This window comes from Carassius auratus, chromosome 24, assembly GCF_003368295.1.
Source record: "Carassius auratus strain Wakin chromosome 24, ASM336829v1, whole genome shotgun sequence".
Taxonomy (NCBI): Eukaryota; Metazoa; Chordata; class Actinopteri; order Cypriniformes; family Cyprinidae; genus Carassius; species Carassius auratus.
In genome coordinates, this window is record NC_039266.1 from 3368057 (window position 1) to 3395726 (window position 27670).

The following is a 27670-nucleotide window of genomic DNA, read 5'->3' on the forward strand; positions in this document are numbered from 1 at the left end:
ATAAAAGGTTTTGTCTTTCCTGGCAGGAGGACGTGTTGGTGGTGATGTTCTTTGTGTCACAGGAACAGGGTGTCCTCCTGCAGGACTCACAGCCTAAACCTGCTACGCTGCTCTCTCTACTGGCTTTAGATACACCGTATTACTATTATATCTACAAGGTACATACAAACAGGATACAGACACCCCTTCATTCCCCTTTCTGTCATTCTGTATGCATCTCTATTTCTAACCCTTTTACAATTTTTTTCTGAATGCAAAAAATGAATTAAAAAAATGTATTCTACTTATATTATTTCAGTTAGTTACCAGGCAACATTTCTTATTTTCAATTTTTTTATATATAATATTTATATTTTATTTATATATTTGTATATTATTTTACTATTTCTACTCATTTTATTTAACAACCACAGCACTGTACTGATCATCTCAAAATTATCTTCTCAAAATACTAGTCAGTTAATGCCTTGGTGAATTTATAGGTGCGTCACAACTAAAAGTGCTACCTAGTTAGGCAGCTCACTGGGATTTAAAACACAGACGTTCCCCTTGTGTTCGACTGAGTCGCTTTGAGTGAGACAAACACTCTCTGCGTTCTGTGGAGGACGTGCAAGATGGCATGATCACCATTTACCATCCATTCCAGCGAAAAGGGAGATTCTTTGTAAAAACATCTCCGTCATAAAAATGATTTCCCACTGATAAACGTAATGGTCATTGCGCCGGATGTTTCTATTGTACGAGTGCTGTCATTGATTTCAGACACAAAATGAATTCCCTGTCATATTTCCAGAGAGGATGTTGTGGTCTAAACACAGACACACACACACACACACACTGCCGTCTCCCTGTTTGAATGAAATATACAGAAGTGGCTTTTGGGAAGGGTGTGTGTGCGTTTCATGTTTATAATGGGAATTGTAAATTGTACTTTGCGTGCTTGTAAGGTTACTGATGTTTATATGTAGGTGTGTGTAGCGGCTTCCCAAAAGACGCCGGAGTGTATGAGACCACTAGCGTAGAAGACACAGATTTCCATGACTGTACGCCCGGGGTGTGTGTTCTGTACATTCCTGCTGTATTGTTTCAGTTCATTTTAGCAGCAGATGAAACGGCGAGAAGAGGAAAAGAGCTTGAGTTGAGTGATCTATTGATGCTTATCTTTAACAATCAGATTTTCTCAAGAACTGTGACGGATCCCTGTAGGGTTTGTCTGTGGCACGGACTCGCGGATGTGTTTATATGACTTTTAACCTTTTCACCTTTTGAAGTTTAGTTCACCCGAAAGAGTTCCTTTCATTAGAAAACTTAAAATAACTGTTTAAATATTTTTTCAAAAAGTAATTTCCTGTGATCAGAGCTGTATCTTCAGCATCATTCCTCCGGTCTTCAGTGTCACATGATCTTCAGAAAGCAGTCTGATATGATGATTTGCTGCTCAGGAAACATTTCTTAGAGCAATCATGCTAAAAACAAGTTCATATACTTGCAGAATACTTTGTTTCATGATTCTTTGACCCTTTTCGGATGAGCTATCCATTATTCAAACCAGTAGTTTCTGAGCATGTAATGAAATGAATTCCTCTCATGTTATCATCGCTCAAGTGTCAGTCTGGAATCAGGGTCACAGTGGAGTGTAATGTGTGTCTCTGTTCATTTCCTCTCATTCAGACTGTCCTTGACTCTCTTCTGTGCTCACTGATCTCACACACACACACACACACACACGCGCAAAGTCAAACCCAGAAAATCCCCTTTAAGTGCTGAATGGCTTAATGTTTATTTCTTTAATAATATTATACCAGTCCGACTCAGGGTGAAATGTGAAATTTTAATAATATACTTAATATAGCTCTATATTATACTCATATGTGGGTACCACAGGCACAGGTTAATGTCAAATATTAATGTCTATTGTTTACTGAACTGATGTAGTTCCAGTCCATCACTTTCAGATGGTGACTTTACAGAGTTTCCTCGTTGGCATCTTGTAGATTATGTAATATCAGATGTCAGATTTTCAGATTCATCAAGTCAATAAAATAATTTTTGGTACCAAATGACCAGACCTGCACAGAATCTGCACCTCCAGGTTTCCATCTCGTCCCCTTCACGTATTCATAAATTGAATATTTTGGAATCATTTGATAACACTCTCACTCTTTATAACACATTTGGCCATATATGGATGTCATATATATAAAAAATAAACAATAATAAAAAATATATATGTTTTGCATAAAAAAAATGAAGCAATTAAGCAAATTTTGGTAGCACTTTATTTTACAGTCCTGTTCCTCATGTACATACTATGTACTTATTATAGTAATTACAATAACTATGTAATAACTAGGTAGTTACCCTGAACCTACCCCTAAACCTAACCCTACCCCATGTAGTTACCTTGTTTTACCAGAACTTTCTTAGATAAGTACACTGTAAGTACACTATAAGTACATGTTAGTACACGTACTGTAAAATAAAGTGCAACCCAAATGTTCATGGTTATTAATGAAGCAAATGTCCCTGCTGTTCTCATTACTGAAAAAAAAAAATCCTTGATTTCTGTCTCATTCCCTCTTAACTTGGTAGATTAAATAAATTGGAGTAATTTGACAAATGTAAAAAATATTTATTAAATTTAGCTTGAAACGTAGCAATCAAGCATGTTTTCAAATGCGCATACATGTATTTTCCCTAGAGTTCTCATTACATTATTTCACGGTTTTATTTTATATATTTGTTGTTCTGCTTTAATTTATGGTTATATTCATAATGAAATAAAAATGCTCAAATGTAATAAAAAGCATTTAGACGTGTTTTTTGTAATAAATATGTCATAATGCAAAATATTGCAATGTTTCTAAAAATAGATTTAGTTTTAGATTTAAAACTAGATAGATTTATTTATGCAAAACTAGATAGATTTATTCAAAACACACTCACACACACACACAAACGATTGGACATAGTTATATGAAAATCTTCAATTAGCAGAGAACATGTATTCATGTGCAGATTCCATGCCGGTCTGTAAAGGACTGTATTCAGTTGACCTGGGAGCAATATTCAAATATAAAATCTGAAACTCCATGTTTCATAGAACTACAACAGATATTTGTGCATGCAAATGTGCTTCTACTTTCTCATTATGAACATAAACGTGTCAAGATCCAGCTTGATCTTTATCTGTCTGTTGGATTCATGGCAATCCACGGTGCTGCTTCTGTGTTTAAATGCGTTTCAAAAGTCTTCCATTTAGTCCGAATCCACTTTTTGCAGTCACATGATCACTGCCCTCATCATTCCAGGAGATCGGTTTGACTTAAAATGACAGAACTCCTCTCCAGGTGTATTTGTGTTTTGTCTCAGGTGAGATGTGTCTGTGTGTGTCAGCAGGGTGACTCTACGTAGTCATTGTCTAGACGTGGCCTGAAGGGTGTGGTCAGAGATCGGCTGATGAGGATGACCGACGGAGACATGGAGTCATCACGCCGATGCAGGATATTCCAGATGAGCATGGCGGCCGCTAGTGTGGCAAACAAGCAAGCGGCGATGTTAATGTAGCAGTCGTAGGACAGGTAAGTATTGGGGCCGATCCTGTAGAAGGTCACCAGACCGATCACCAGCACGAAACCTGCAGAGAGAGAGAGAGAGAGAGAAGCAGGGCTTAGTTTAAGAAGATGGTTTAAAACCAGCCAAAGAGTCAATCTTTAATCCTTGGGCTGTGCTAATATTCTTGGTGTGTTGGTTATAAATCTCTCATTATGCGATATTATCACTATAGCTTGGATTCTGTCTTTTCTGGCTTTTATTTTTGACCGAGAACTAAACAAGTGTAACAAGCGCTGGAAAAAAAAGTACAAAATTATAAAAAAATAATTTTTTTTATTTTATTTTAATTGTTTCATTCAGTTATGGGAACTTTCCACTAGGATGATTCATAGAATATATTTTATAAAAATACACTTTTTTTTTTTTACACTTTCCACTAGGATGGTTTATAGAATATATTTTTATAAAAATACACTTTTTTTTTTCTTTTTTTAAGAAATCATACATTTAGGCATATGATACATGCTGTCTTTAATCAAAATATTCTATATTTCCATTTTTTAATGTGTGATGCTTTTTAAAACCTTTAAAATAGAGCATTAGTTTTATTATTATTATTATAATAACTATTTTTATTTCAGTCAAATATCTGTCAATTTAATGTCCCATCTATCAGCATTGCATTTCAATGGGTTATGAAGAATAAAACAAATCCAATTTTTGGATTTCTTAAGAAATTTTGGTTGTGTTGAACATAAGATATGACATGAGAGCATAGCATTTAAAAAAAAGAAATTACACACCATTAGCTGCACATTTTGCTCTTGAGACTCTTTCCCTTATTCATAAAAAGAAAACATTCTCTAGAAAACATCATTTGTATAATTTTTTTTAACAAACCAAATGATTTTCTTTGGTTTTTGAAAGCATGTCACATAGCTGACCACAGAGCCTGAAGCGTTCCTTTAATTCATAGCTCAGTCTTCTTCCCTTTTGTCTGATACGAGTTGGTTTTGGCTGGTTTTGGCTAATAGGAGTAGTAAGTCTCCCACTTCCTGTAAAGACTCCGAGCACATGTGTTATTAATAACTGCGGCCTGAAAACACAGCAGCAGATTCCCAGAAACACAGAACGTAGAGGATGTGAGATGAATTCAGGGGCAGGAGAGCAACGGAATAGAAAAAGTTACAGTATTCAGATCGCGTTAGACGTGCGTGTTTTATTTACGCAGAAACAAAAGCGAGCCGAGGTGTTCATTTGTTCTGTTTTTATTCTGAATGCAGCTTTTTTTGGCTCAGTGTCATCCCTTTTCCTTCCTTTTCTCCTCCATCCTTCCACTCTTCCTTCCTTCCCTCTGTTTCATTCAGTTTCATCTGACGATTCTTACTCACACTTGTACAATTGAACTGGAACATGATGTACAATAACAGGCTCGCAGTCTAGTGTATATCGCCCTTTTACAACAGCTTTTCAAATGGCTTAATCTGATTTTTGATCCAAAACTATTTGTTGTATTATTAAAAAGATACTTCACCCAGAAATGCCATTTGACTTCCATAGTATGGAAAAATACTATGTCAGTGTCTAGTCAGTGCACTTACACAGTGAGAATATGGTATGGGTGTTTATAAGGAGTTGATGGTTTGCATGCATCTGATTGGTTTACTCAATGGAAGCAGTTTGTGTTTGTTTATAATTAATAATGCAGTATGAGGAGGACTGTTTTCATTTTGTCAGACATAGTCTGTCCCTAGAGATCGTGTAAACAGATGCAGTATTGCGGGGACAGTTAATCACGACACTTGTTTTCTCCACCCATCACACACACACACACACACACACACACACACTGTGAGAGATTCTAGACCCGTCCTGATGAAACATGCTCGTCCGTGGCGTCACATATATCCACATCTCTTTCTTCCCTAATGCTCTGCGCTTCTTAAAATATAATAAATTCCCGTTGAAGTCCATGTCTAATAACTCTGACACTCTTTGGCCCCCTCCGTACTGTCACACTCCCCCTCCCCGTCTTTCCTCTGCGGCTCTGGGTTTGCATAACAGGTAGTTACAGACACTTCCCCGTCCTGAGCAGGGATATCCTGGCGCCTGACTGTCGCTCTCTGGAGCTGCCGCTGGTGCTCTGGACCCCCGTCAGCTAAATATAACTATTGTCACTTAAAACGACACACACATTGTGCACTATTAGCTGGACTGATATACCTCACTAGTAACAGACCACCCTCGTAGCACAATCACAGCCATGGACGGCTTTGCTGAAACTTCTAAAACAAGACTATCTAGAGCTCATGATCTTACAGAGGAAATGATCAGAGTGTCTATAAAAAAAATGACCTGAGGTTAAGAAAACAACCTCTGTGATCAAAGTGAATGAATAAACATGAGTGCGTCCGTAACGCTGGGGTGTTGGTAGGACATAGCTAAGGTGTTCTTGCTAGTTGGTACTATTTAGGGATTGGGTAAGATTGGGGATGTAGAATAAGGCATTAATATGTTCTTAACTGGCACTAATACATGGCTAATATGCATGCTAGTAATATGCATGCTAATAAGCAACTAATAGGTGTTAACTATTCTAAAGTGTTACCAAATTTTCATAATTCCAGTCACTGCTGTCAATATCACAAAAAAAAAAAACTAATACATGCCTGAAAAAATAGAATAAGTCAAGCTCACTGAAGAGAAGTAAAAATAAAATAAATGCATGTTGATAGGCTTGTGGGAAGCTCTCCAAAATTTAGCACCATTGTGATTAAGGGCGTCCCGAGTTCGAATCCCAATTTGAGGACCTTTCCCGAACCCGCCCCCTTATCTCTCTCCCACTTCACTTCTTATCAGCTCTGATCTGTCCTATCCTAATAAAGGCAAAAGTCCCCCAAAAAGACACTGCATAGTTTTCACTGTGTAAATGAAATTTCTCATTATTAAAGTTACAGAAGTGATTTCGAGTTTCTCTCACTGTTGTTTAACATGAATAGATAGACAGCTGGAATATTAGACTGCTGTCACTTTAAGAACTGCCCGGATCAACATACTGTTTCTTTCTCAGCAGTTTAATTTCACTTAAGACCTAAATGACGGCAAATGCAAAGACTGGCATTTTCACACATATAAGTATGTGTATTAAACTGTTCAAAAACAATAAACCAACAATAACTACCACACCAACTGTCCATTTACTGATATTCCATAAACCAGAATGGATTTACATGAGTATGCAAGTTAGCATTTAATCATCTATGCATATAGTATAGTTATCCAGCAAGCACACACAATAAAACAAGATAACATCAGAGCTAGCACCCTTTCATGGGACGTCAACAGCATGTTTTGAAGAGACAGGCTTGAGTACGTCCCGAATGGGAGTGGATTTAATTTGTGAGCGGGCCTCGGGCCAGGACTCTGTTGTTTCCTGTTGAATTGTGTGTAGCTTCAGGCCGCTGAGCTTTGTTGATGTTTGTTCTGTTACAGATCCTCAAAGCTCCATCGTTCCTTTCCCAAAAAGCAGAACAAACAAACACGGGACAATAGAGGCCGTATCTCTGAGGACAGACGGTCTGATATTGAAAATTAAAATGCTGTTTGATTGTGGGTGTGTGGTGTTTGTGTCAGGCTTCTTGACGCTCCTCAAAAGGACTGTTAGTGGTTGTTAGTGACTGTAGAAGCGGGTTTAAACACTCACTGGCTAACTGGAACAGGGCAGCGATGGCTTCCTCCCACCACTGAGAATCCTGGGTAATGTTGGTTATCTCCAGTAACCCAAACAGGAAGATTAGCTGACCCACGGTCAGAGCCACCGTAGCCATCAGGTTACACGCTCGCATCATGTCAAACTGAACTGCAATCAGAGAAAATGAAATATGAATGCTCAAATGATTCGTTAAATATTCAGTTGACTTATTTGATTCACATATACATGCATAAGCAGAGGAGTGCGTGTGTGTGTGTGTGTGTGTGTGTGTGTGTGTGTGTGTGTGTGTGTGTGTGGGTGTGTAGGTAGAGGATCTGAATCATTGTAAGGAAGATCCAGCTGCAGATGTCTATAAGACACAACTGTGCCAATGTGGGTGTCACTTCCTGAAAGACAATCCTTCACTGTGTCCATCCGTTTCCTTTTTCTAAATCAGGGTAGATGGACAGACGTGCCAGGCTGCATGATACAGGTCAGCAAATCTCTGCTTGCTTGTTCTTTGTGTGATAGTTGCCATGCTTTAATACTAGCCAGACATCAAGTCAAAATGAGCTCTAGACATCTTGAACTCAGATTAAAAATACATTTGATGTAAGATTTTAAGGATGCCAATTCATATGAAAGCAGCTCATTTAAATCTGTAAAAACGGACACTTTTTAGCAAATTGTCTTGTTCATGTTTTTAATTTTATATTTTTAATTAAGCGAAATTGTCAGAAAGAGAAATTGCAATAAAAAAACTATTTCTAAATTAAGAATAATAAGATTAAATAATGCACAATATTAGATTGCAATGTATATATATATATATATATATATATATATATATATATATATACATATACATTTATGCATTTAGCAGATGCTTTTATCCAAAGCGACTTATAGTGCATTCAGGCTATACTTTTTTTTTTTTTTTTTACCAGTATGCGTGTTCCCTGGGAATTGAACCAATGACCTTTTGCGCTGTGAAAGCAATCCTCTACAACTGAGCCACAGGAACTTATATGTGTATAAATAATATATTCCTTCTTTAATACACTTCATTTTTATTATTATGTGTGTATATAAATATCAAAATATATAACACATATATTAATAAAAGTTGTATGACATTTCTAAGTATTTCAGTGTACTTGTACTAAACATGATTGTTAGTCACATTTTCAGTGCTTTTCCACAACACAATAACTCATGCAATCAAAATAATGCTTAGCTCTCAAATTATTTATTTGTATATGTTTAGCAATATTTACATTACCTAATGATCTGTTAAAAATATCTGTTAATAAAAGTATTTCTTTCACTGTTAAATAAAGTGCTGAACTGCGTTTCCTGCATGTATTCACCGGAGACTCACGTTTGACGGTGCTGCGTGACTCCTGAGACCCCGCGAGCTCCGATCCCCAGCTGAGTCTCTGGCAGGCTGTGTGTTCATGAGTGTGTGTGTCCTCGTGTGCACACGCTCTCCAGAGACCCACGCTCCGCCGCCGTCCGTTCTCTAGCTCCTGCAGCACCCAGCTGGAGTTGAACGTCGCCACGTTGTTGAGCACCAGAGAAAGCAGGGCCACCGCCGCCGCCACCACCACCAGCCTGCGCACGGCCATACACCCTCCTGAGCGCCCGAATTCCTGGAACGTACACGGGTACGCTATGCAGAAACGCAGAGCGGCGTGAATGCTGTGAGAGGTTAGCTAGAGGACATCACCGCTCATTCTGGAGTCTTGACATGAGTCTCTAACCCTCTTCCTCAGATTCGGGGGTCACTGCTGCTCGTAAAGCTGGACGCTCGACCTCCAAGGCCATCACATAAACACGCACGCTTTCTTAAAATCACTTCTGCTGCTCTCTGCCCGTCCGTTCCTCCCCCTTTCTCCTCCAGATGTGCGCTGGCTGGTTTTTTTCCTCCTCGTCTCCCTGCTGAGGAATGTCTGCGTGATGCGGTCTCTGTTCCTCGTTTTTTCCCACACTCTTTCCTCACTCGTTTTATCTCAGATTACTCAGTTTCCCATGTTCACGTGCGAGCATGTGTGTGCTTTATCCCTGAAAAGCTCAGAAGGACTGAGACGAGAGGGTAGGGGTGCTTGGGAATAAGTTCTCTCTCTCTTGGTCGGTGACGAACACGTAACTCCAGCTACAGGATGTGTTTCCTGGAAGGAAAGTAGACAGAACAGAATGCAACCCTCGTCCTCTTTCTCTCTTTGACTTGGTGAGCTGGTTATAATTGGAGCGGGAGATGAAAAATCATCGATATCTCTGGGCTAGTTAAACTTAAATATTAAAGTTAAAAATAAAGGTGCTTGATTAGCATTGATGGTTCTGTAAAGAACCTTTAACATCCATGGAATCTTTCCATTCTACACATTCTTAAAAAGCTTCACTCTTAAAAATCCCAAAAGGCCGTTTTGACAAAGATGCCATTGAAGAACCATTTTTGGTTCCCCAAAGAACCTTTCAGTGAACATTTCTTAAAAGAACCTTTTTTTTTTTTAGTTTTAGAACATTTTAATGATCTGAAGAACATCTTTCCACTATATTAAAAAATACAGTATTGTTCAAAATAATAGCAGTACAATGTGACTAACCAGAATAATCAAGGTTTTTAGTATATTTTTTATTGCTACGTGGCAAACAAGTTACCAGTAGGTTCAGTAGATTGTCAGAAAACAAACAAGACCCAGCATTCATGATATGCACGCTCTTAAGGCTGTGCAATTGGGCAATTAGTTGAAAGGGGTGTGTTCAAAAAAATAGCAGTGTCTACCTTTGACTGTACAAACTCAAAACTATTTTGTACAAACATTTTTTTTTTTTCTGGGATTTAGCAATCCTGTGAATCACTAAACTAATATTTAGTTGTATGACCACAGTTTTTTAAAACTGCTTGACATCTGTGTGGCATGGAGTCTCAGCTGTTATTCCACTCCATGATTCTTTAACAATATTCCACAATGCATTCACATTTCTTGGTTTTGCTTCAGAAACAGCATTTTTGATATCACCCCACAAGTTCTCAATTGGATTAAGGTCTGGAGATTGGGCTGGCCACTCCATAACATTAATTTTGTTGGTTTGGAACCAAGACTTTGCCCGTTTACTAGTGTGTTTTGGGTCATTGTCTTGTTGAAACAACCATTTCAAGGGCATGTCCTCTTCAGCATAGGGCAACATGACCTCTTCAAGTGTTTTAACATATGCAAACTGATCCATGATCCCTGGTATGCGATAAATAGGCCCAACACCATAGTAGGAGAAACATGCCCATATCATGATGCTTGCACCTCCATGCTTCACTGTCTTCACTGTGTACTGTGGCTTGAATTCAGAGTTTGGGGGTCGTCTCACAAACTGCCTGTGGCCCTTGGACCCAAAAAGAACAATTTTACTCTCATCAGTCCACAAAATGTTCCTCCATTTCTCTTTAGGCCAGTTGATGTGTTCTTTGGCAAATTGTAACCTCTTCTGCACATGCCTTTTTTTTAACAGAGGGACTTTGCGGGGGATTCTTGAAAATAGATTAGCTTCACACAGACATCTTCTAACTGTCACAGTACTTACAGGTAACTCCAGACTGTCTTTGATCATCCTGGAGGTGATCATTGGCTGAGCCTTTGCCATTCTGGTTATTCTTCTATCCATTTTGATGGTTGTCTTCCGTTTTCTTCCACGTCTCTCTGGTTTTGCTCTCCATTTTAAGGCATTGGAGATCATTTTAGCTGAACAGCCTATCATTTTTTGCACCTCTTTATAGGTTTTTCCCTCTCTAATCAACTTTTTAATCAAAGTACGCTGTTCTTCTGAACAATGTCTTGAACGACCCATTTTCCTCAGCTTTCAAATGCATGTTCAACAAGTGTTGGCTTCATCCTTAAATAGGGGCCACCTGATTCACACCTGTTTCTTCACAAAATTGATGACCTCAGTGATTGAATGCCACACTGCTATTTTTTTGAACACACCCCTTTCAACTAATTCAACTAATTGCCCAATTGCACAGCCTTAAGAGCGTGCATATCATGAATGCTGGGTCTCATTTGTTTTCTGAGAATCTACTGAACCTACTGGTAACTTGTTTGCCACGTAGCAATAAAAAAATATACGAAAAACCTTGATTATTCTGGTTCGTCACATTGTACTGCTATTATTTTGAACAATACTGTACCTTTTATTGAATGCTTAAAGGTTCTTCATGGAAACATAAGTTCCAAAAAAGAACCTTTATTTTCAAGCATGTTATGTTCTTTTGGCATCTACGGTTCCACAAAGAACCTTTAACATCCATAGAACTTTTCCATTGCAAAAAATGTTTAAAGTGTTCTTTAGACTAAGAAAAATGGTTAAGATCTGTTTACTGAAACATTCTTTAAGGAAACCTTTTTTTTAAGCGTGTAGAAGTGGAAAAAAAGTTATTTAGACTACTAAAATGTTCTTTACATTAATAAACAGGGTTCTTCATACATAAATGATTCTTCAAATCATTATGTTGTTGACGAGAGGTTTGCTTTGTGCCTCTTACTGGACTATAAAACAAATGACAAATTCCCACAGATGCAGAATGAAGGAGCCAAGAGACTAGAAGATCGTAAAGATTCAAGGTTTTTAGACTTGAAACAACTCAGAACAATGTAAAAATGTACTTCATTTCCATGTTTTATCCAAAAAAAGTGGAGGGGGTGGGAGGCTGGTCATAATTCTCTTTTTAATTTTCTGTTGTTTCTTTTCCAGTTCTGGGCCCCAAAGATTCAGGGAATTTCCTGTTGCTTAGCTCTAATAAACGACCCACATCTGCATCTACTAAAAGCCGAACGGAGCGAAAAAAGGAGAGAACGGGGGGATTTTGGATAAATAAAACCAGATGGGAGTGGATATAAAGCAGGGAGGGCACGAAAGGCCAAGCGAGTGGGAGAGAGGGAATGTGGGCCAGAGAGTTTTGGGTGTTGATGGGTCATTCCTTGCATAGCTGGGACGGTTCGCTCATGAGGCGGAGCAGAAACACTCAACGAGCAGCTGCTAAGAGATCCCACAAATATCAGCTTTTAAACATTCTCTGACCTTTAAAGACAGATCTATTGCTTCATGTGCACTTTTCCACACTTTTTTCAGTTTAAAGACAAGAAAACGGTATTTGGCATAATAATAATAAATAAAAAAAAGAATTTAAACCAATTTAAATGTATATATTTTTTCTAAAGCAGATGCATCAGAATCTCATTAAATAATGACAAAATATTAGAAAAGTGTGGTTACAGTTGTTTAGAAAAGCTTCTATATACTTTAGCTTAAAAAAACAACAATACTCTGTTGATTTAAAGAACCTGAAACATCAAAGACCTTACCTAAGAACCATAGCAACTCAAATGAGCCACTGTGGAACCTGCTTTACTTTCTTCTGTCTTATGGCCTTCTTTGAGACTCAGGCTTAGGAAGTGAGCTGAATGTGTTGTGTGTTTCAGCAGTGAGGCGGTGTGGGAGAACATGGTACGGATGTGTGTGAAGAGTCGCCGTCTGGACGTGGTGTGCGTGTGAAATGAATCATGTCAAATGGCATGCTGGTAAGAATCAACACTTTCCAAAGATGACCTCTTATGTCATATATATGTCTCACTCTGAAGTGTGTCACATTATGGAAGCCTAATACATTGTGAATGACGTTTAAATCTCTTGTTTAAAGCACACAAACACAGCGTTGTCTAAATAAACCTAAAACACTTGGAGCCTCTCTGTCTCATTCAGTACAATAACAAGAACTAAACATTTGGATTTAAACGTTTGGGTTTATCACAGCATCTTGCTCTCTTTTTTTTACAGGAGAGTGCAGAGTGTTTGTATAAGTCATGCAGGAGGTCTGGTTTATTGAATAAGTTATATCAGGCGACTGGTCAGTGGCAGCAGGCGTTGGAGGGGGTTAGAAACACACGACCGCATTCACCTCGAACCACTTATTACAGCTACGCCAAACACCTGGAGGCCGTGAGAGACAAGATCCTAGCGCTGGTGTAGTGAGTGTCACAGCTGTGATACACCTCCGAGGTCCAACAAATATCAAAACCATGCCATCATTTATTTTGACATACAAGTATATGTCATTTTTGTTATAGTATAAATGCTATTGTTCAGAAGTTTGGAGGTAGTCACATTATTGGAAGAATTTCTTTGGTCAGAAATACAGTAAAAATAGTAATATTGTGAAATATTTTTACTATTTAAAATTAATGTTTTTTGTTGTAATATAAATTAAAATATAATTTATTTATTTGATCAGAAGATGAATTTTCAGCATTATTGACGCTACCAGTCTTCAGTGTCACATGATCCTTCAGTCATCATTCTAATATTCTGATTTGCTGCTCAAGAAACATTTCTGATTATAATCAATCTGATTATATTTTTTAAAAACCCTTTTTTCAGAATTTGCTGGTGAATAGAAAGAAAATCTGCTCCCTAAATGTTCACTCCCAATCAAATATTTGGAATAATTAAGTAACAGCTGCATAAAAATTCAGTTTTGCATCACAGGAATAAATTGCATTTAAAAATATATTAAATTGCAAATCAGTTATTCTAAATTTTAATAATATTTCACAATATTTTTACTTTTAAACAACCCTTTTTTAAAATATAAAGAAAATATTAAAATTGTTGTAATCTCTTTTGTATCTCTGATTGAATAGTATCAATAAAAAGTAATAAATAAAAGTAAACAAAAAAATGTACAAAATAAGTCTTTAATATTTTTTTCACTTGTAGTTAGTTTGTTTGTATTTATGCATGTGTCCATGAATGTATTGTATACATTTCCTCTATTCTGTCCCATTCTATAGTCTTGAGAAGTCAGACACACATCGGTTTGAAGTGCAGAGAATGCTGATAGAGGACAATCTTTCACTGGAGATCTACATCAATCAAATGATGACACTGTTATCTAGGAAACAACCCAGAGGTATGTTGATTAAAGTTCCCTTTGTGTCCAAAACAAAATGAACCAAACACTTCACAATGATCTGTATATTTGACAGGCGAGTGAGATACCCAATGAGACGGGCAACAGAGCAGAATTACTTTGGCACTGTTTAGCAATCCAGAAGACACGATGGACACAGCAATGTATTATAAAGAGAAAGCAACTCATGTGGGCCGAGCTGTTATGCTTTATCATGAGGTACTGTATATGCACCGTCCAACTGTACCACTAGGTGCCGCTGATCGCTTATAAAATACTACACCTCTTTTCCAGGCAGGTCATGTGTCTAAGGCTTTGAAGCTAGCTTTTGCCAGCTGATCGCAGAGGACCTGAATGAAAACAGTGACCCTGCCCTACTAGCACAGAAAGCTGTGGAATTGTTGGTGGCTGCCAAAAAGGTAATGCACACCATCCTCTGTCATACAATCAATCATTTCATATTCATATCATTTATGCATGCAAAACTGAACACAAAGGCAGTTTGCAACAAGAACAATAACTCAAAATGACTTTGTTTATTTTAAGTGCAAGCTGCAGTTTTGTCAAATGATCAGTCTCTCGAAGCAACATGTATTCTGATTGGCTGTCACTGTTTTATCATTCATCAGCTGGACAGTTTGTTCCAACCATATCATTCCTCTTGCCATTATTATCATAGTTGTGTTCTAATTTAGTTCTCATGGAATTAGAATGATTATTAAACGTTTATAGTAATAGTAGTAATAGTAGAATTATATAGAAATCACAACAGTGTTTCGTAACTGTATGCACATGGATTTGTGTGTGTGGTACTATGAGGTGCTTCAGTTGTGATTGGACCAGAGTTTGACCATCACAGAGAGTCTGACGGTGCCAAAAGACTCGTCCAATCTGTCTGAGGCCGAGAGAAAGGAGCTCCTGGAGAAAATTACGACTTAGCCACTGAGAAATACACACAAGCTGGAAACAAGATCAAGGTTTGACTCGTGCATTTAATAATCAATGACAGCACTCATTTTGCCCTCACAGAAAGATTTCACAGAATCTTATGACATGGTTCTTGTGAATACTTGATTCTGATTCACTGCGTTTGCAGTCAGATATTTCTATATAATGAACAATAGAACAATAGAATTGATGGTTATCCCTTCCATTTTCTACACTGAGCTAGTTTCTCATGTTACGTTCTTCTCACTTAAAATATTTTCAACTCAAATGAACCCTATAAAGCTTGCTTGATTTCTCAATCGTCATTGTATTGCATTGCATTATATGATTCAATGTAGGACATAGAACTAAGCATCTCACTAAGACGTTAATGGGAGCTTTAGAGTTAAAACTAACATTTTTATGTATTAATATGTATTTTAGTAGTCTGATATACTCTTATATGATCTTATTGATTTTACATTACATGCTAACATAATTTAATCTTACTTTATGGCCATATAAATATAGCATCAGCCTCAACCAATTGCATATTTTTTCTTATTTGGGGCCCTGAAAAAATGCATGGGTTTTCACAAGCTATTTTTTTCCTCTTTTATATTTATTTGTTGCCTATTTATATATGCACTTATCCTGAAATTTCAGGATTGGTGAATTTCATTGGTTTCAAACTCACTTGATTCTGTTAAACTCATCTTCCATCATTACAAACATGCAAAGCGAGCATGATAGACAGCACAACGTGGGGAAATGATGTGCAGCATTGTGAACTATGTCCATTGCATGAAGCCTTGCAAATGGACTCTTGATTGCACTCGCTTTGTCATCATTACACCAATACAGCTTATTTTTTTTTGTGCACTCCCGGGTCTGAATGACAGCTTTTATATCACCAGTTTCTCATGTGAACTGTTCCAACGAAACTGCCAGCCCCCTTATAATTTAAGAGAAAACATAGCCATACTCTGGAGGAATGGTTTTCACCATTATTTACTTGCCCTCATGTCATTCAAATCCCTCTCGATGCTGTTTTTTTTGTTTTGTTGTTTTCTGTATGGAACACAAAAGGGGTTTGAAGACACTTTATGCAGGTCTGAAAACCTACATTTAATTCTCTTCCCAACACAAATGTTTTGTATGGACCCAAAAGTATCCGAATAAGGTAAAAATGTTTTACAGGATAACAAATTAGATCATTATAAACTCTTGCTTGGAATGACATGAGGGTCAATAATGTATTGTCATTTTTGGATGAACTATTCCTTTAAAATCTGTTTCTAGTTATGTTTGATAAAAATAAAAATCAAATAACTGTATGTGTATTAGGCTTGGAGTAAAATAGAGGAATTGAGATCAACACGAGCTTGTACGTGAGTCAGACCAGTCTGGAGTCTCTACAGAGAGACACACACTCATTCTGCCGAGGATGATGAAGAGCTGGAGGAAGATGAGAACGTCAATCATTGAGAGAACGACTTGCTGAGGAAGTCCTTCAATGCACACAACTAGCTTACAGAAGCCTGTCTGCCGGACTCAAACCTTCCTGAGATTAGCTCACCCCTTTAAAAAAAATAAAAAAGTGCCAGTCTAGTAAATGACGTCTTCGATAGGTGTGTGATTTACAGGTCCTTAAGTAGAGTAGCTTGTGTGTGTGGCCTTTGAACAAGAATGCCATGGGACCATTATATTTAAGTCATTTTGTACAACTTACAAATTATTTAATGACCCTGCTATCTTTGTATCATATATCTTGTATACATTTAATGTTTACTTAATCAAATTGAGTGAATTACATTACCTCTCTCTCAAAGTTAAATGTTCAGGTGGTTTGTGTATTTTGTGGAAGATACAATGCGTTTTAAATATTCATAATGTGTTTGATTTGATTTGATCTGATTTGATTTTTGTTTAATAGTTTATCCTGCATCAGACAAATGAATCACGATTCAGTTGAACAATAGGCCTGCCGTAAAACGAAACAAGAAATGCTCTGGATTTACAACCTGTGTCTATTGTAAAGGACAATAGGCTTTTGGACTTTCACAAGAGCCCTTGATATTTACCAAACAGAAGGAACAATTCAGCAAAACTGTTTCCACAACAAAACAGATCTGATTTGTCTTCTATTGTGCTGAGACTTGAGGTTGTTGTTAATGATTCATTTGTTTAGAAAACATTTGTTGAGCAGATCCAGCACAAATCATATCTCTGTACATATTTATTCAGTGTGCTCAGTATTTCTGTTATTTAACGTGCTCATGACATAACATGTCTAATCAACGTGATTTGAATAATTAAGCAACTCTGATGATTCAAATGAATCATCAGAAAGAATCGTTTACTTTGATTCACATGTCTTCCACAGTTTGCTGTTTCTCAGGGTGAGGATCATTATGAACGCCCATGGAGACTCGTGTTTATAGAAACCAGACATAACACACGTCTGACAGCTGCAGAACATGGACTCGAGCAATAAACACAGCTCAACTAACCAACTTCAGGAGCAAACTCACTCTCTGACAGACGAAAATGTAAGATCTTTTCTTGTCATCTGAAAGGAATTCATTAACTCTTTAAGACATTTCATTAAAAGAAAAAACAACAACATTTATTATCTTAGTTAAAAAACAGTCCATTATTTAAGCCAAACTGTTTATATAAATAAACATTTGGACTTTTATCTTTTATGCATTATAAATAACTGGGTTGTAAAAACCCATGGTTTTTAATCAAGGTAAGTGAGAAATATATACTCTACCACTCAGAAGTTTTGGGTAAGAGTGATTGATTTATTGATTTATTTAAGAAATTATTACCTTTATTCAGCACTGACATATTAAAGTGATTAAAAGTGACAGAAAGAGAAAAGATATCTATATCAAATAAAGGCTGTTCTTTTGAACTTTCTATTCCTCAATGAATCCAGAAAAATAAAAACCATTATACTTTCCACATAAATTAAACAGCAAACTGATTTCACCATTTATAATCAGATTATTATTATTATTATTTTTTTTTGAGCAGGAAATCATCATATTAGAACAATTTCTGAAGGATAATGTGACACTAAAGACTGAAGTAATGATGCTGAAAATACAGATTTGATCACAAGAATAAATAACACAGAAAACCGTTGTTTTAATTTGAATTAACATTTCACAATTTAATTGCTGTTTTTAATGTATTTTTTAAATAATTATAGCCTTGGTGAGCAAAAGAGACTTTTACCAACCACAAACTTTTGAACAGTAGTGTAAAAAAAAACATTTAATTTTATGCATTTTCATAATTTTCCTCAGTAATTAATTACAGTAAGTGTTACTGTTTTTACTGATTATTATTATTCTAAATAAAATCTTGATTATACTACTATACGTATACTGGGGGTCACTTAACATGTTGTGGTTGATGTACAGGTGCAGCTGCGGGAACGAAATGAAGCGCTGTTTAATAAGCTTGACTCAGTCCAGAACAAACTGGGCCAGCAGGCTGCGTCAAAAAGTGACCTGTCAATCAAACTGGTCCAGTGTGAGGAAGACAAACTGAAGGTATATGGAAATATGGGATCTGTCTGATGTCTGATGCATCGGTTCATATTTCATATTTCAAATGCTCAGACAATATTCGACTGAACAGAGATGACATCACTGAATTCAGTGATGAACTGCCTTTAACTATCATTCTGCATTATTGACACACTGTTTTCCTAATGAATGTTGTTCAGTTGCTTTGACGCAATGTATTTGGTTTAAAGCGCTATATAAATAAAGGTGACTTGACTTGATGTGTATGTGTTTCAGATATCAAAAGACCTCGTTGATGTGCAGATTGAGGCTAATAAAATGAGAGAGCGCTATGAAGCGGAGATCTTTGAACTGAAAAACATGGTAAGTGCGTGCAATACCAGTTTTAACCAATAGTTGTGCATAACCAAAACTAGAGAGTACAACAATATATATATATATCCTATGTAATCATAGTAATCATCTATGATGTTACTTTATTGCAGTTATGTTATCAACAAACTTTGCATAGGTGATAGCACAAAATACTATTTTACAAAAATAAATGTATAAGCAGACAAAAATTGTAAAAAACCTTATGAGGTAGCATGACCTGGGACTCGCACTTCAACCCTCCCAGTGTTCAAACCAAAACTACTGTACACCGTTGCACACTGATGCTCAAAATAATGATTAACACATTTATTTAACGCTTTCCTCCCCAGGTTCTGTCTCAGGAGGGCACCGCCTCGTCTCTTCAGACAGAGTGTGACCGGCTCAGACAGGAAGTGTCAGCAGCATCGGCACACTTAGAAGTCATCGAGCGAAGTGAGCGTGACCTGGCCGAAGAGTACGGCGTGCTAAAGAGCAACTTCCTGTCTCTGAGCAGCGCTTATAAAAGAGAACACACACACTCAGAGGAGCTCAGCGCCGAGCTGCTCGCCCTCGCACACACACACGACACGCTCCTGCAGGAGAGAGAGCGCACACACAGACACACGCTGGAGGTGGAGAGGGTTCGAGCAATGCTCAGCAGGACGTCCCAGAACAGAGTCAGGGTGAGACGCACATAAACACCACATCCTCATCAGATACAGTACAGACCAAGAGTTTGGAAACATTACTATTTTTAATGTTTTTGAAAGAAGTTTCTTCTGCTCATCAAGCCTGCATTTATTTGATCAAAAATACAGAAAAAAAGTAATATCGTGATATATTATTACAACTTAAAGTAATTGTTTTCTATTTGAATATACTTAAAAAAAAATGTTATTACTATGATGCAAAACAGAATTTTCAGCATCATTACTCCAGCCTTCAGTGTCACATGTAACATCAGTCGATCACATGATCATTTAGAAATCATTCTGATATTCTGATTTATTCTGAGTGTTGGAAACAGTTCTGCCGTCTAATATATTTGATCAATAAAAGGTTAAAAAGAACTGCATTTATTCAAAAAAAAAAAAGTCTAATAATATATATTCTAATAATATATTTTCTTTACTATCACTTTTTATCAATTTAACACATCCTTGCTGAATACAAGTATTGATTTTATTTAAAAAAGAAAGAAAAAAAAATACTGACCCCAAATTACTGACCAGTAGTGTATATTGTTATTACAAAATATTTTTTATTTTAAAACCATAGCTTCTTTTTTTTTTTTTTTTTTTTACTTTTTATTCATCAAAGTATCCTAAAAAAGTATCACATGTTCTGAAAAAATATTAAGCAGCAGACCTGTTTCCAACTTTGATAATGAATCATCATACTAGAATGATTTCTAAAGGATCATGTGATAATGATACTAAAAATTCAGCTTTGCACCACAGAAATAAATGATAATTTAAAGTATAATAAATTTAAAAACAATTATTTTAAATTGTAATAATATATCACAATATAAAAAAAGAAATTCCTGTATTTTTGATCAAATAAATGCAGGCTTGATGAGCAGAAGAAACTTATTTCAAAAACATTAAAAATAGTAATGTTTCCAAACTTTTATTCTGTACTGTATGTCCTCGAGCAGTGTGTGTTGCTCTAGAAAGGACTGAATGCAATTGAATTCTGAATCTGAACACACTCCGAATGTATGAACCGTCACACAGCTTTGCATCTTGGAAAAGAAAGGTCTAATATTACTTAATTTGATGATGCTGAGTTTCCATCATGTAAAACTTCTCACAAAGTGAGATTGAAGATTTTTGGAACTCTCAGTATGAATCCGCTTCAATGCAATTATCAAAATATCAAAAGCAGTCAAATGCCAATAAATATGTATTTAAGATGTCAAATTTAACTTCCAATCGGGAAAGGAGCAGAAAATGTGGAAATCAGGAGTGGGAATAAAATCACGTCTTCAGAATCATTCACACACTCTTAAAAATAATAGTGCTTCAAAAGGTTCTTCACAGCGATGCCATAGATGAACCATTTTTGGTTCAGCAAAGAACCATTCAGTCAAAGGTTCTTTAAAGAACCATCTCTTACCTTTTTGTAATCTGAAGAACCACATTTGTGAAACAGAAAGGTTCTTCAGATGTTAAAGGTTCTTTATGCAACCGTTTAGACAAAAGGGTTCTTCTATGGCATCGTGAAGCGCCTTTATTTTTAAGAGTACATGTGAAAATGGGCTGAGGATTGAACAAATATTTGTAATCTTGCTCAGAGGAAGACAGGAATCATGTCTTTATTGGAGATTTTCTGATGATTAATGGATAACACAAGACTTCTTCACCTTACAAATGGTTATCGAAAGAAGAAATGCTATGAAATGCACATATTTTATGAAAAATCAACACCCCAGAATTAGTATGAAACTAGTACTGGATTTCAGTAAGCAAATATGATGCAGGGTGGTGTGATAATAATAATGATTGCCTTTACAAATCCTGCGTATACGTGAAAGGGAAACAGCAATATTTTTTAATGAACTTAATGAAGTGAATGCATACTGTGTTTTTGATGTTTGTTTTAACAGCCTGATGAGTTCGAACAGAGCAAAAGCCAACTGGAAAAAAACGTAAGAATATCAGCTTTATATTATTATTACATATTCCCTAGTTTTTCAAGTCAAGTCAATTTCATAATCGTTTATTTGTATATTGCTTTTCACAATACACACAGTTTCAAAGCATTTTTAACTGAAAATCATGTTTTAATATCTTAAGATCTTCATGCATCATAGTTGCATTTCGCAGATTAAATCTGGGCAATAATATAGTGATATTTTGCGACAATATGAGATAGTTGAAATATGCTACATAGCATACAGTGAATACAGTATGAATGCCAATAATGTAAGGTGTAATTATATATCTGATGTATATATACATATATATAGATCCGGGCGATAATATTACATTTTTTTGCAATAATATCAATAGTCAAGCTAATGAGATTTGCTATATTTGATATATTGCAAGCTGTACTGTATTTATGTGGATAAAGCTGAATGCACTTATTTTTTCCAACTTTTAATAAATAGCCATGCAATAATATAGTTTATAGATATAATAATATAGTTTATAGATAAATAATCAAGCAGAGATACGCTATATATCTATAAAGTATCACATTTCTTGTTGTTGTCATGTGCTTATCTATAATTGTTCTGTAATATGGTGTTTTTCTATGTTTTTCAATGCAGGGAGTGCAGAATAACTGGAGAGATGAGTTTGAGAAACTGAGGAAAAGCTACGAGGAATGCCAACGACAGCTAGAGGAGAAAGTGTGAGACACATCATGACATCTCGGGTTACTAAACACTAGTGGGCGGCACTAAAATTACAATAAACAGGGCCCAAAATGTTTTGTGATCACTGAAACATGATCACAATTACAAAAGAGCAACTGTTTACCTGTCAATCACACACTGCGCTAGAGTTTTGAAATGTTGCCAGATTTGTAAAAGAAGCAAAAGATTTCAAGAAAGCACACACACCTGAAGTTCAGTAAACAACAGGTGCTCAGTTAAAAGAAGAATGTAAATTAGAAACATCTGTTGTCTTTTTAGTGTTTTATAAACATGTTGATATAACAAGTGATGTTTGTACCCATGGTGTTATTGTTAACTAAGACTAAATCTAAAACTAGAAAAATGTTTTTTTTTTAATTAATTGGTTAATTGAAATAAAATGTAAACGTTTAAATGAAAATGAGACATTTTAAAATACTAAAATTACCAAAACTAAACCTGCCATAAAAAAAGATCAAAGTAATGCACGCCAAATAGAAAAATTGGAAAGAAACACTAATAAAAATAGCGAGCACATAACACAATTAATACAAATGGAAATTAAAATAAAGACTGAATTATAACAAAAGCAGCTCTAAGTTGGTGAAACCAAACTCTGTGCACCTGAGGAGCGTTTATCTTTATGATTGGGGAGGCTCTGATACATGTGTGCACTTGTTTAGTCGTGAGACGAGGGCGCTGAAGGTCAGCTGATGTGTGTATATGTGTGTGTTATCTTCCTCTCACAGTGTGGCCATGGGGAGGGAACAGCAGGAGAATAAGAGAGCCATTCAAAGCACCCAACATGAGCTGTCCCAGCAGTCTGCAGTCAGTATATTATCACTCATTCACACAGAAGATGCTGTATATTTGTGTTTCTGGCCGCTGATTTGTTCCCTCTACACGCAGACGCTGATTATTTCTCAACATCAGCTGAAAGATGCTGAAGCTGAGGTTTCTAAACTACAAAATCATCTGAAGGAGCTCAACAGAGAGTACAGGGCACGACTCACACGCTACATTCAGGACGTTACAGTACGTGTACAAGCCAACAGATATATGGTTAACACACACTTTTTCTAGTGGCTTCTTGAGTTGATGTGTTTTCAGACAAACTGATGTGAGAAGAGACTTGTAATGTGCTGTAGGAGTGTCTCACCGCAGCTGGGGAGGGGGATTTGGGACAGAAGTTGAAGGGGTTTGTTGAGTCCATGCTGGAGGAGGTGAAAACATCGTATCGCTCCAGAGAGGAACAGCTCACTAAAGCCGTCAGAACGTACCAGAAACGCATGCAGGGTCTGAGCAACACGTATCAACAACTACTCATTGCTTACAGGTGCTTGAACAGCCACTGGTTTGCACCTGTCGCCCTTAATGAAAACTATTAACTATTTATGGTTACATGTGTTGATTCAACACAAGGATTCACAAGCCTTTGACCTTTAAAATATTCACTTAAAGTCTGCCTGAGATATTGCATGAATATTTTAATAATTTAACCACACATTCGCATGTTCACCGTTCTGTGGTGTTAGTTAATGGTCCTATGACATGCAGGAACACATCAAATATATAATATTGCATTAAGTATTTTAGTAAGTGTTTTATTTTGAAGGGAAAAACTCACAGTCTGTCTACATTTTCCTCATAGCTTCTATTTAGGGAACGCCTGAATTAGCAAGTGCTTTTAGTGTAGTGTTATTTTAGTATCATTGAGATGCTATTTTAGTTGCTATTAATATTTTAATATTTTTTATTTTTCATTAGAGTTCACTAGATTTGTTTCAATTTTAGTAGTTAGCTATATATATGTTTTAATTTCATATGCATATATTATTTATCAAATATAAATGCTTTCAACATATATTTATGTTTATTTTATTTTAAATTATGATTTAATTTTTTTTAGTTTTTTATTAAGACTTCAACACTGAAATTAACCTAAAATTTGAACCAAATACTAATTAGCTTTTATTAAAAAAATTAAACATGCTCCGCAAAGGCTTAATCTTTTTGGATGTGAATTCAGATCATTTTGTCCCTTTCCTCTGTATGGGTGTTTTAAGACATTTCAGCCCCCTGTTAAAGCGAAACCTGCCCCCACACACACTGGATCTGATTTGGTCTGATAAGTAGCGTCTCTGTATCCCAGACTGCAACGTGAGCAGATCCTGGCACTCCCTGAACACACTTTAGAGGCCGGACCCCCTGAGGCCCACTTCAGTCCCGCGGGGGCCGAACTGAGAGGAGAGACCGAGAGAGAACTACACAGACTGAGAGAGGACAAAGCCCGCCTGGAGAGCCAACTGAAACTGGCTCGAGAACAGGTGTGTGTGTGTGTGTGTGTTATTTAATGGATTAGTTCTGTGACTTGATCATGTGCTTGGTATTTCAGATGGCTGAATCTTCTCAGAGGTGAGTATCATTCAGAGTTATACGTAAAAATACTTTTTACTGTCTTATTTTATGTTTTGTTTTTAGCAGGGTTGGACTAACTCAAGACGCCTGGAATGATGTTCAGAAGCAGATAAGAGAAATAACCAGCTCCACACAGGTAACCAATAGCAAGTCAGTCCTGGAACCTTACATAAATGATTGGTTCAAGCAAAAAAACTTTGATGGGCTCTGATTGGGTTATAAAAAATGATCATGTTCAAGCACAATCAAATCTGATTGGTTTATATAACGCTGATCCAGGATAGTAGTAGTACATGCCGCAATAAACCATTAAAGTTAATTAACCATAATAACTGATAACTATTGCAGTATATTGTATAAACATACACAGTTATCCCCACATGTAACCATTAAAACAGCTTTACTATCATCACCCTGGTAAACACAGTAAATCTCCACCCAGGAAGCTCAAGAGAGGGAGCGCGCCCAACTGATCACGAAGGGCGGACGGTTGCAGAGGAGCAGGTGTCTGAGCTGAAGGAGTATGTGGACAATCACCTGGGGCAGGTACTGTATTTGCACATCCACCTGTGATATTAATTAAACGGACTTTCTAGGTGGCATGTGATGCTCAGGTGTGGTGTCTTTGTGCAGGTATAAACTGGAGATAACGCGGCTGCGCAGGCTGCTGGGATCACAGGAGGGAAGATCAAATAGTGCAAGAGCCTATAAGCCCCGCCCACTTCAACAAACCACTCAAAAGCAGCAGTTATGAAATATAATGCAGCAGTGCCATAAACCCTGCCCACTCATAAATGAATCAAAGTCAGCAGTTTTTTAAATATAGTGCAGGTCTTCATAAGCTACGCCTGCTTCAAAAGTCTCTCTAAAATAGTTATCAAATTATGTGCTGCTATCTATAAGCCCCCGCCCACTTTACGTGTCACTCACGAACAGCAGTTGTTAAAATATAGGACTTAACAAACCCCGCCCCACTTCTGATGTCACTCCAGAGCAGCAGTTCAGAAATATAGTTGGCAGCAGTGCATAAGCCGCCGCCCACTCCAAAAATCAACCAAAAACAGCAGTTTTTTTAAATACAGTGTAGGACTTAATAAGCCTTCCTCACTCTGTAAATCAGTCAGCAACAACATTTATGAGATATAGTGCAGTACATAAGCTCCCGCCACCCTGTAAATCCATCAACAACAGAAGTAACGAGATAAACCACTGAAATATTTTAGACATTTTTGCAGCCTGCAGAAAAACATTATTTGGTTAGTAATTTCAGTCATGATATGAAACTAATGGTGTGATAAGCTTTCTTAGGCCTAATTAAAATAATCATAAACCGCATTAGACAACCACGAAGTTGTGTTTACATGCACATCTTACGCCAGAAGACATGAAATGTCATTTAAATCATTTCATTTTAAAATTAGAAAAAATTTTTTTAGTTTTGCATGAAACACCTTTATTATGTCAAGGAGTTTTTTATGATAGGGGTTTATTGATTTGCATGCAAACCCTAAAAACAGGGTTATAAAATAGCTACAATTTGATAAGGTTTTGTTGTACAGGTAAAATCGTTGATCATTTGTATTATGCATTTGCATTACTCATGTTTAATGCTGAACTCACAAAGTTTCATTTCAAGAAGCATTTTGCACTTACTGATTCCAATAAATAGTTTATTGATTATTAATATTGTTATTGATTTATAGTTAAATCATCAAATAAAGAACAAGCAATAGACTTTTACGCGTGTTTCAATCCTTGAAGAAACAGTGTTGTGTGTGTGTGTAACTGAATTTGCTCTTCCTTCCTGAGAAACTATGTGTGGAATGTTTGTGAAGTATGCCAATGTAACGGGCTGCGAGAATGAAAGGCTGCTGACAATTAATTGTCTGATGGGTAAGATAATTTCATTTACAGAGCTTTAGTTCACACACATGCTGATCTCTGAGAAACATACGACACTAAATCTGACAGACATGTTATTTGTACACGTAATAAATCAATTGCTGTGGTTTCAGTCGTATCAGTGTTTTACACACTCTGTTTTCAAGCTTTTAGGCATTTAATGCATTTAATGTTTTAGTTTAGTGTTGTTAGAATCAAAAATTCTTGTTTTTTAATATAATTTATTATAAAAAAATTTGTTTTTGATTAATTATAGTATATATAATCAGTCTAATTTTCATCTACTATAAAACTTCTTTCCAAAAAGAATTACATAAAAATGTAAAAAAAAAAGTAGAACTTTTTAAAAAACTTTAAAACTGCCCTGTAATTTAAAATACTGCAGGGCAAACTTGAAAGCATATTACTGGAAAGAAAAAAATGACACGAATTATCTGCAAAAAGAGAGCGTGGAAAAGACAGAAGGAGAGCGTGGGCCGACAGAAAGAGGCTGTGGGGGCTTGACAGATAAAGGGAGAGGGTTTTGGGAAATGGGCTGCAGACTGAGGGGCTTCGAACGCCTCTTTATGAGCCAGGGAGAAAATTCAAGATTATTATGCGTATGGGAAATGGGGTGCAGGTGAGTACAGTGGCCCCTGAACCCCTGGGAAAGGAGCCGGGCCGGGAGGGGCTTATGGGGTAGTGAGGGTGATTGCTGGGGGGTTCGGGGGTGAGCCGGTCGGTCGTACTGTGTGCCAGCTCTACACTGGGTGGCATCCGCACAGACACCCTGACATCATGAGAACATAACAGCAAAGACCACTCTTTACCGCACAGATTAGCCAGATTGTAATTGAAATAATAATGATTCATATTTATTATTGTATATATGATTTACATTAAAAGTGATTTATATTAATATTATATTAAAACAATATTAAACAGAATATATTTTGTGTATGTACATATAT

General features: G+C 36.6%; 1 protein-coding gene and 1 pseudogene across 1 annotated transcript; one reads left to right on the forward strand and one right to left on the reverse strand.

Annotated features, from left to right (window-relative positions):
• Positions 1-2397: 2397 nt before the first annotated feature.
• On the reverse strand, positions 2398-9490 carry LOC113042122 (transmembrane protein 204-like). The gene is made up of 3 exons (XM_026200708.1): positions 8628-9490; positions 7259-7414; positions 2398-3637 (listed from the first exon to the last, which is right to left on the reverse strand). Exons 1-3 carry the CDS (start codon positions 8872-8874, stop codon positions 3393-3395), a joined length of 648 nt encoding a protein of 215 aa, XP_026056493.1. The 5' UTR covers positions 8875-9490; the 3' UTR covers positions 2398-3392.
• A 2996-nt stretch (positions 9491-12486) lies between these two features.
• The window catches only part of LOC113041846 (coiled-coil domain-containing protein 78-like), a 16379-nt pseudogene continuing 1195 nt past the window's right edge, over positions 12487-27670 (forward strand).

What these genes read in the sequence shown, in the direction of transcription:
- LOC113042122 (XM_026200708.1), bottom strand. Translation starts at nt 8,874, where the DNA reads ATGGCCGTGCGCAGGCTGGTGGTGGTGGCGGCGGCGGTGGCCCTGCTT. An exon ending in GTCACGCAGCACCGTCAAAC is followed by an intron (nt 7,415 to 8,627) that starts GTGAGTCTCCGG and finishes CTCTGATTGCAG; the next exon opens with TTCAGTTTGACATGATGCGA. An exon ending in TGCCCTGTTCCAGTTAGCCA is followed by an intron (nt 3,638 to 7,258) that starts GTGAGTGTTTAA and finishes CTCTCTCTGCAG; the next exon opens with GTTTCGTGCTGGTGATCGGT.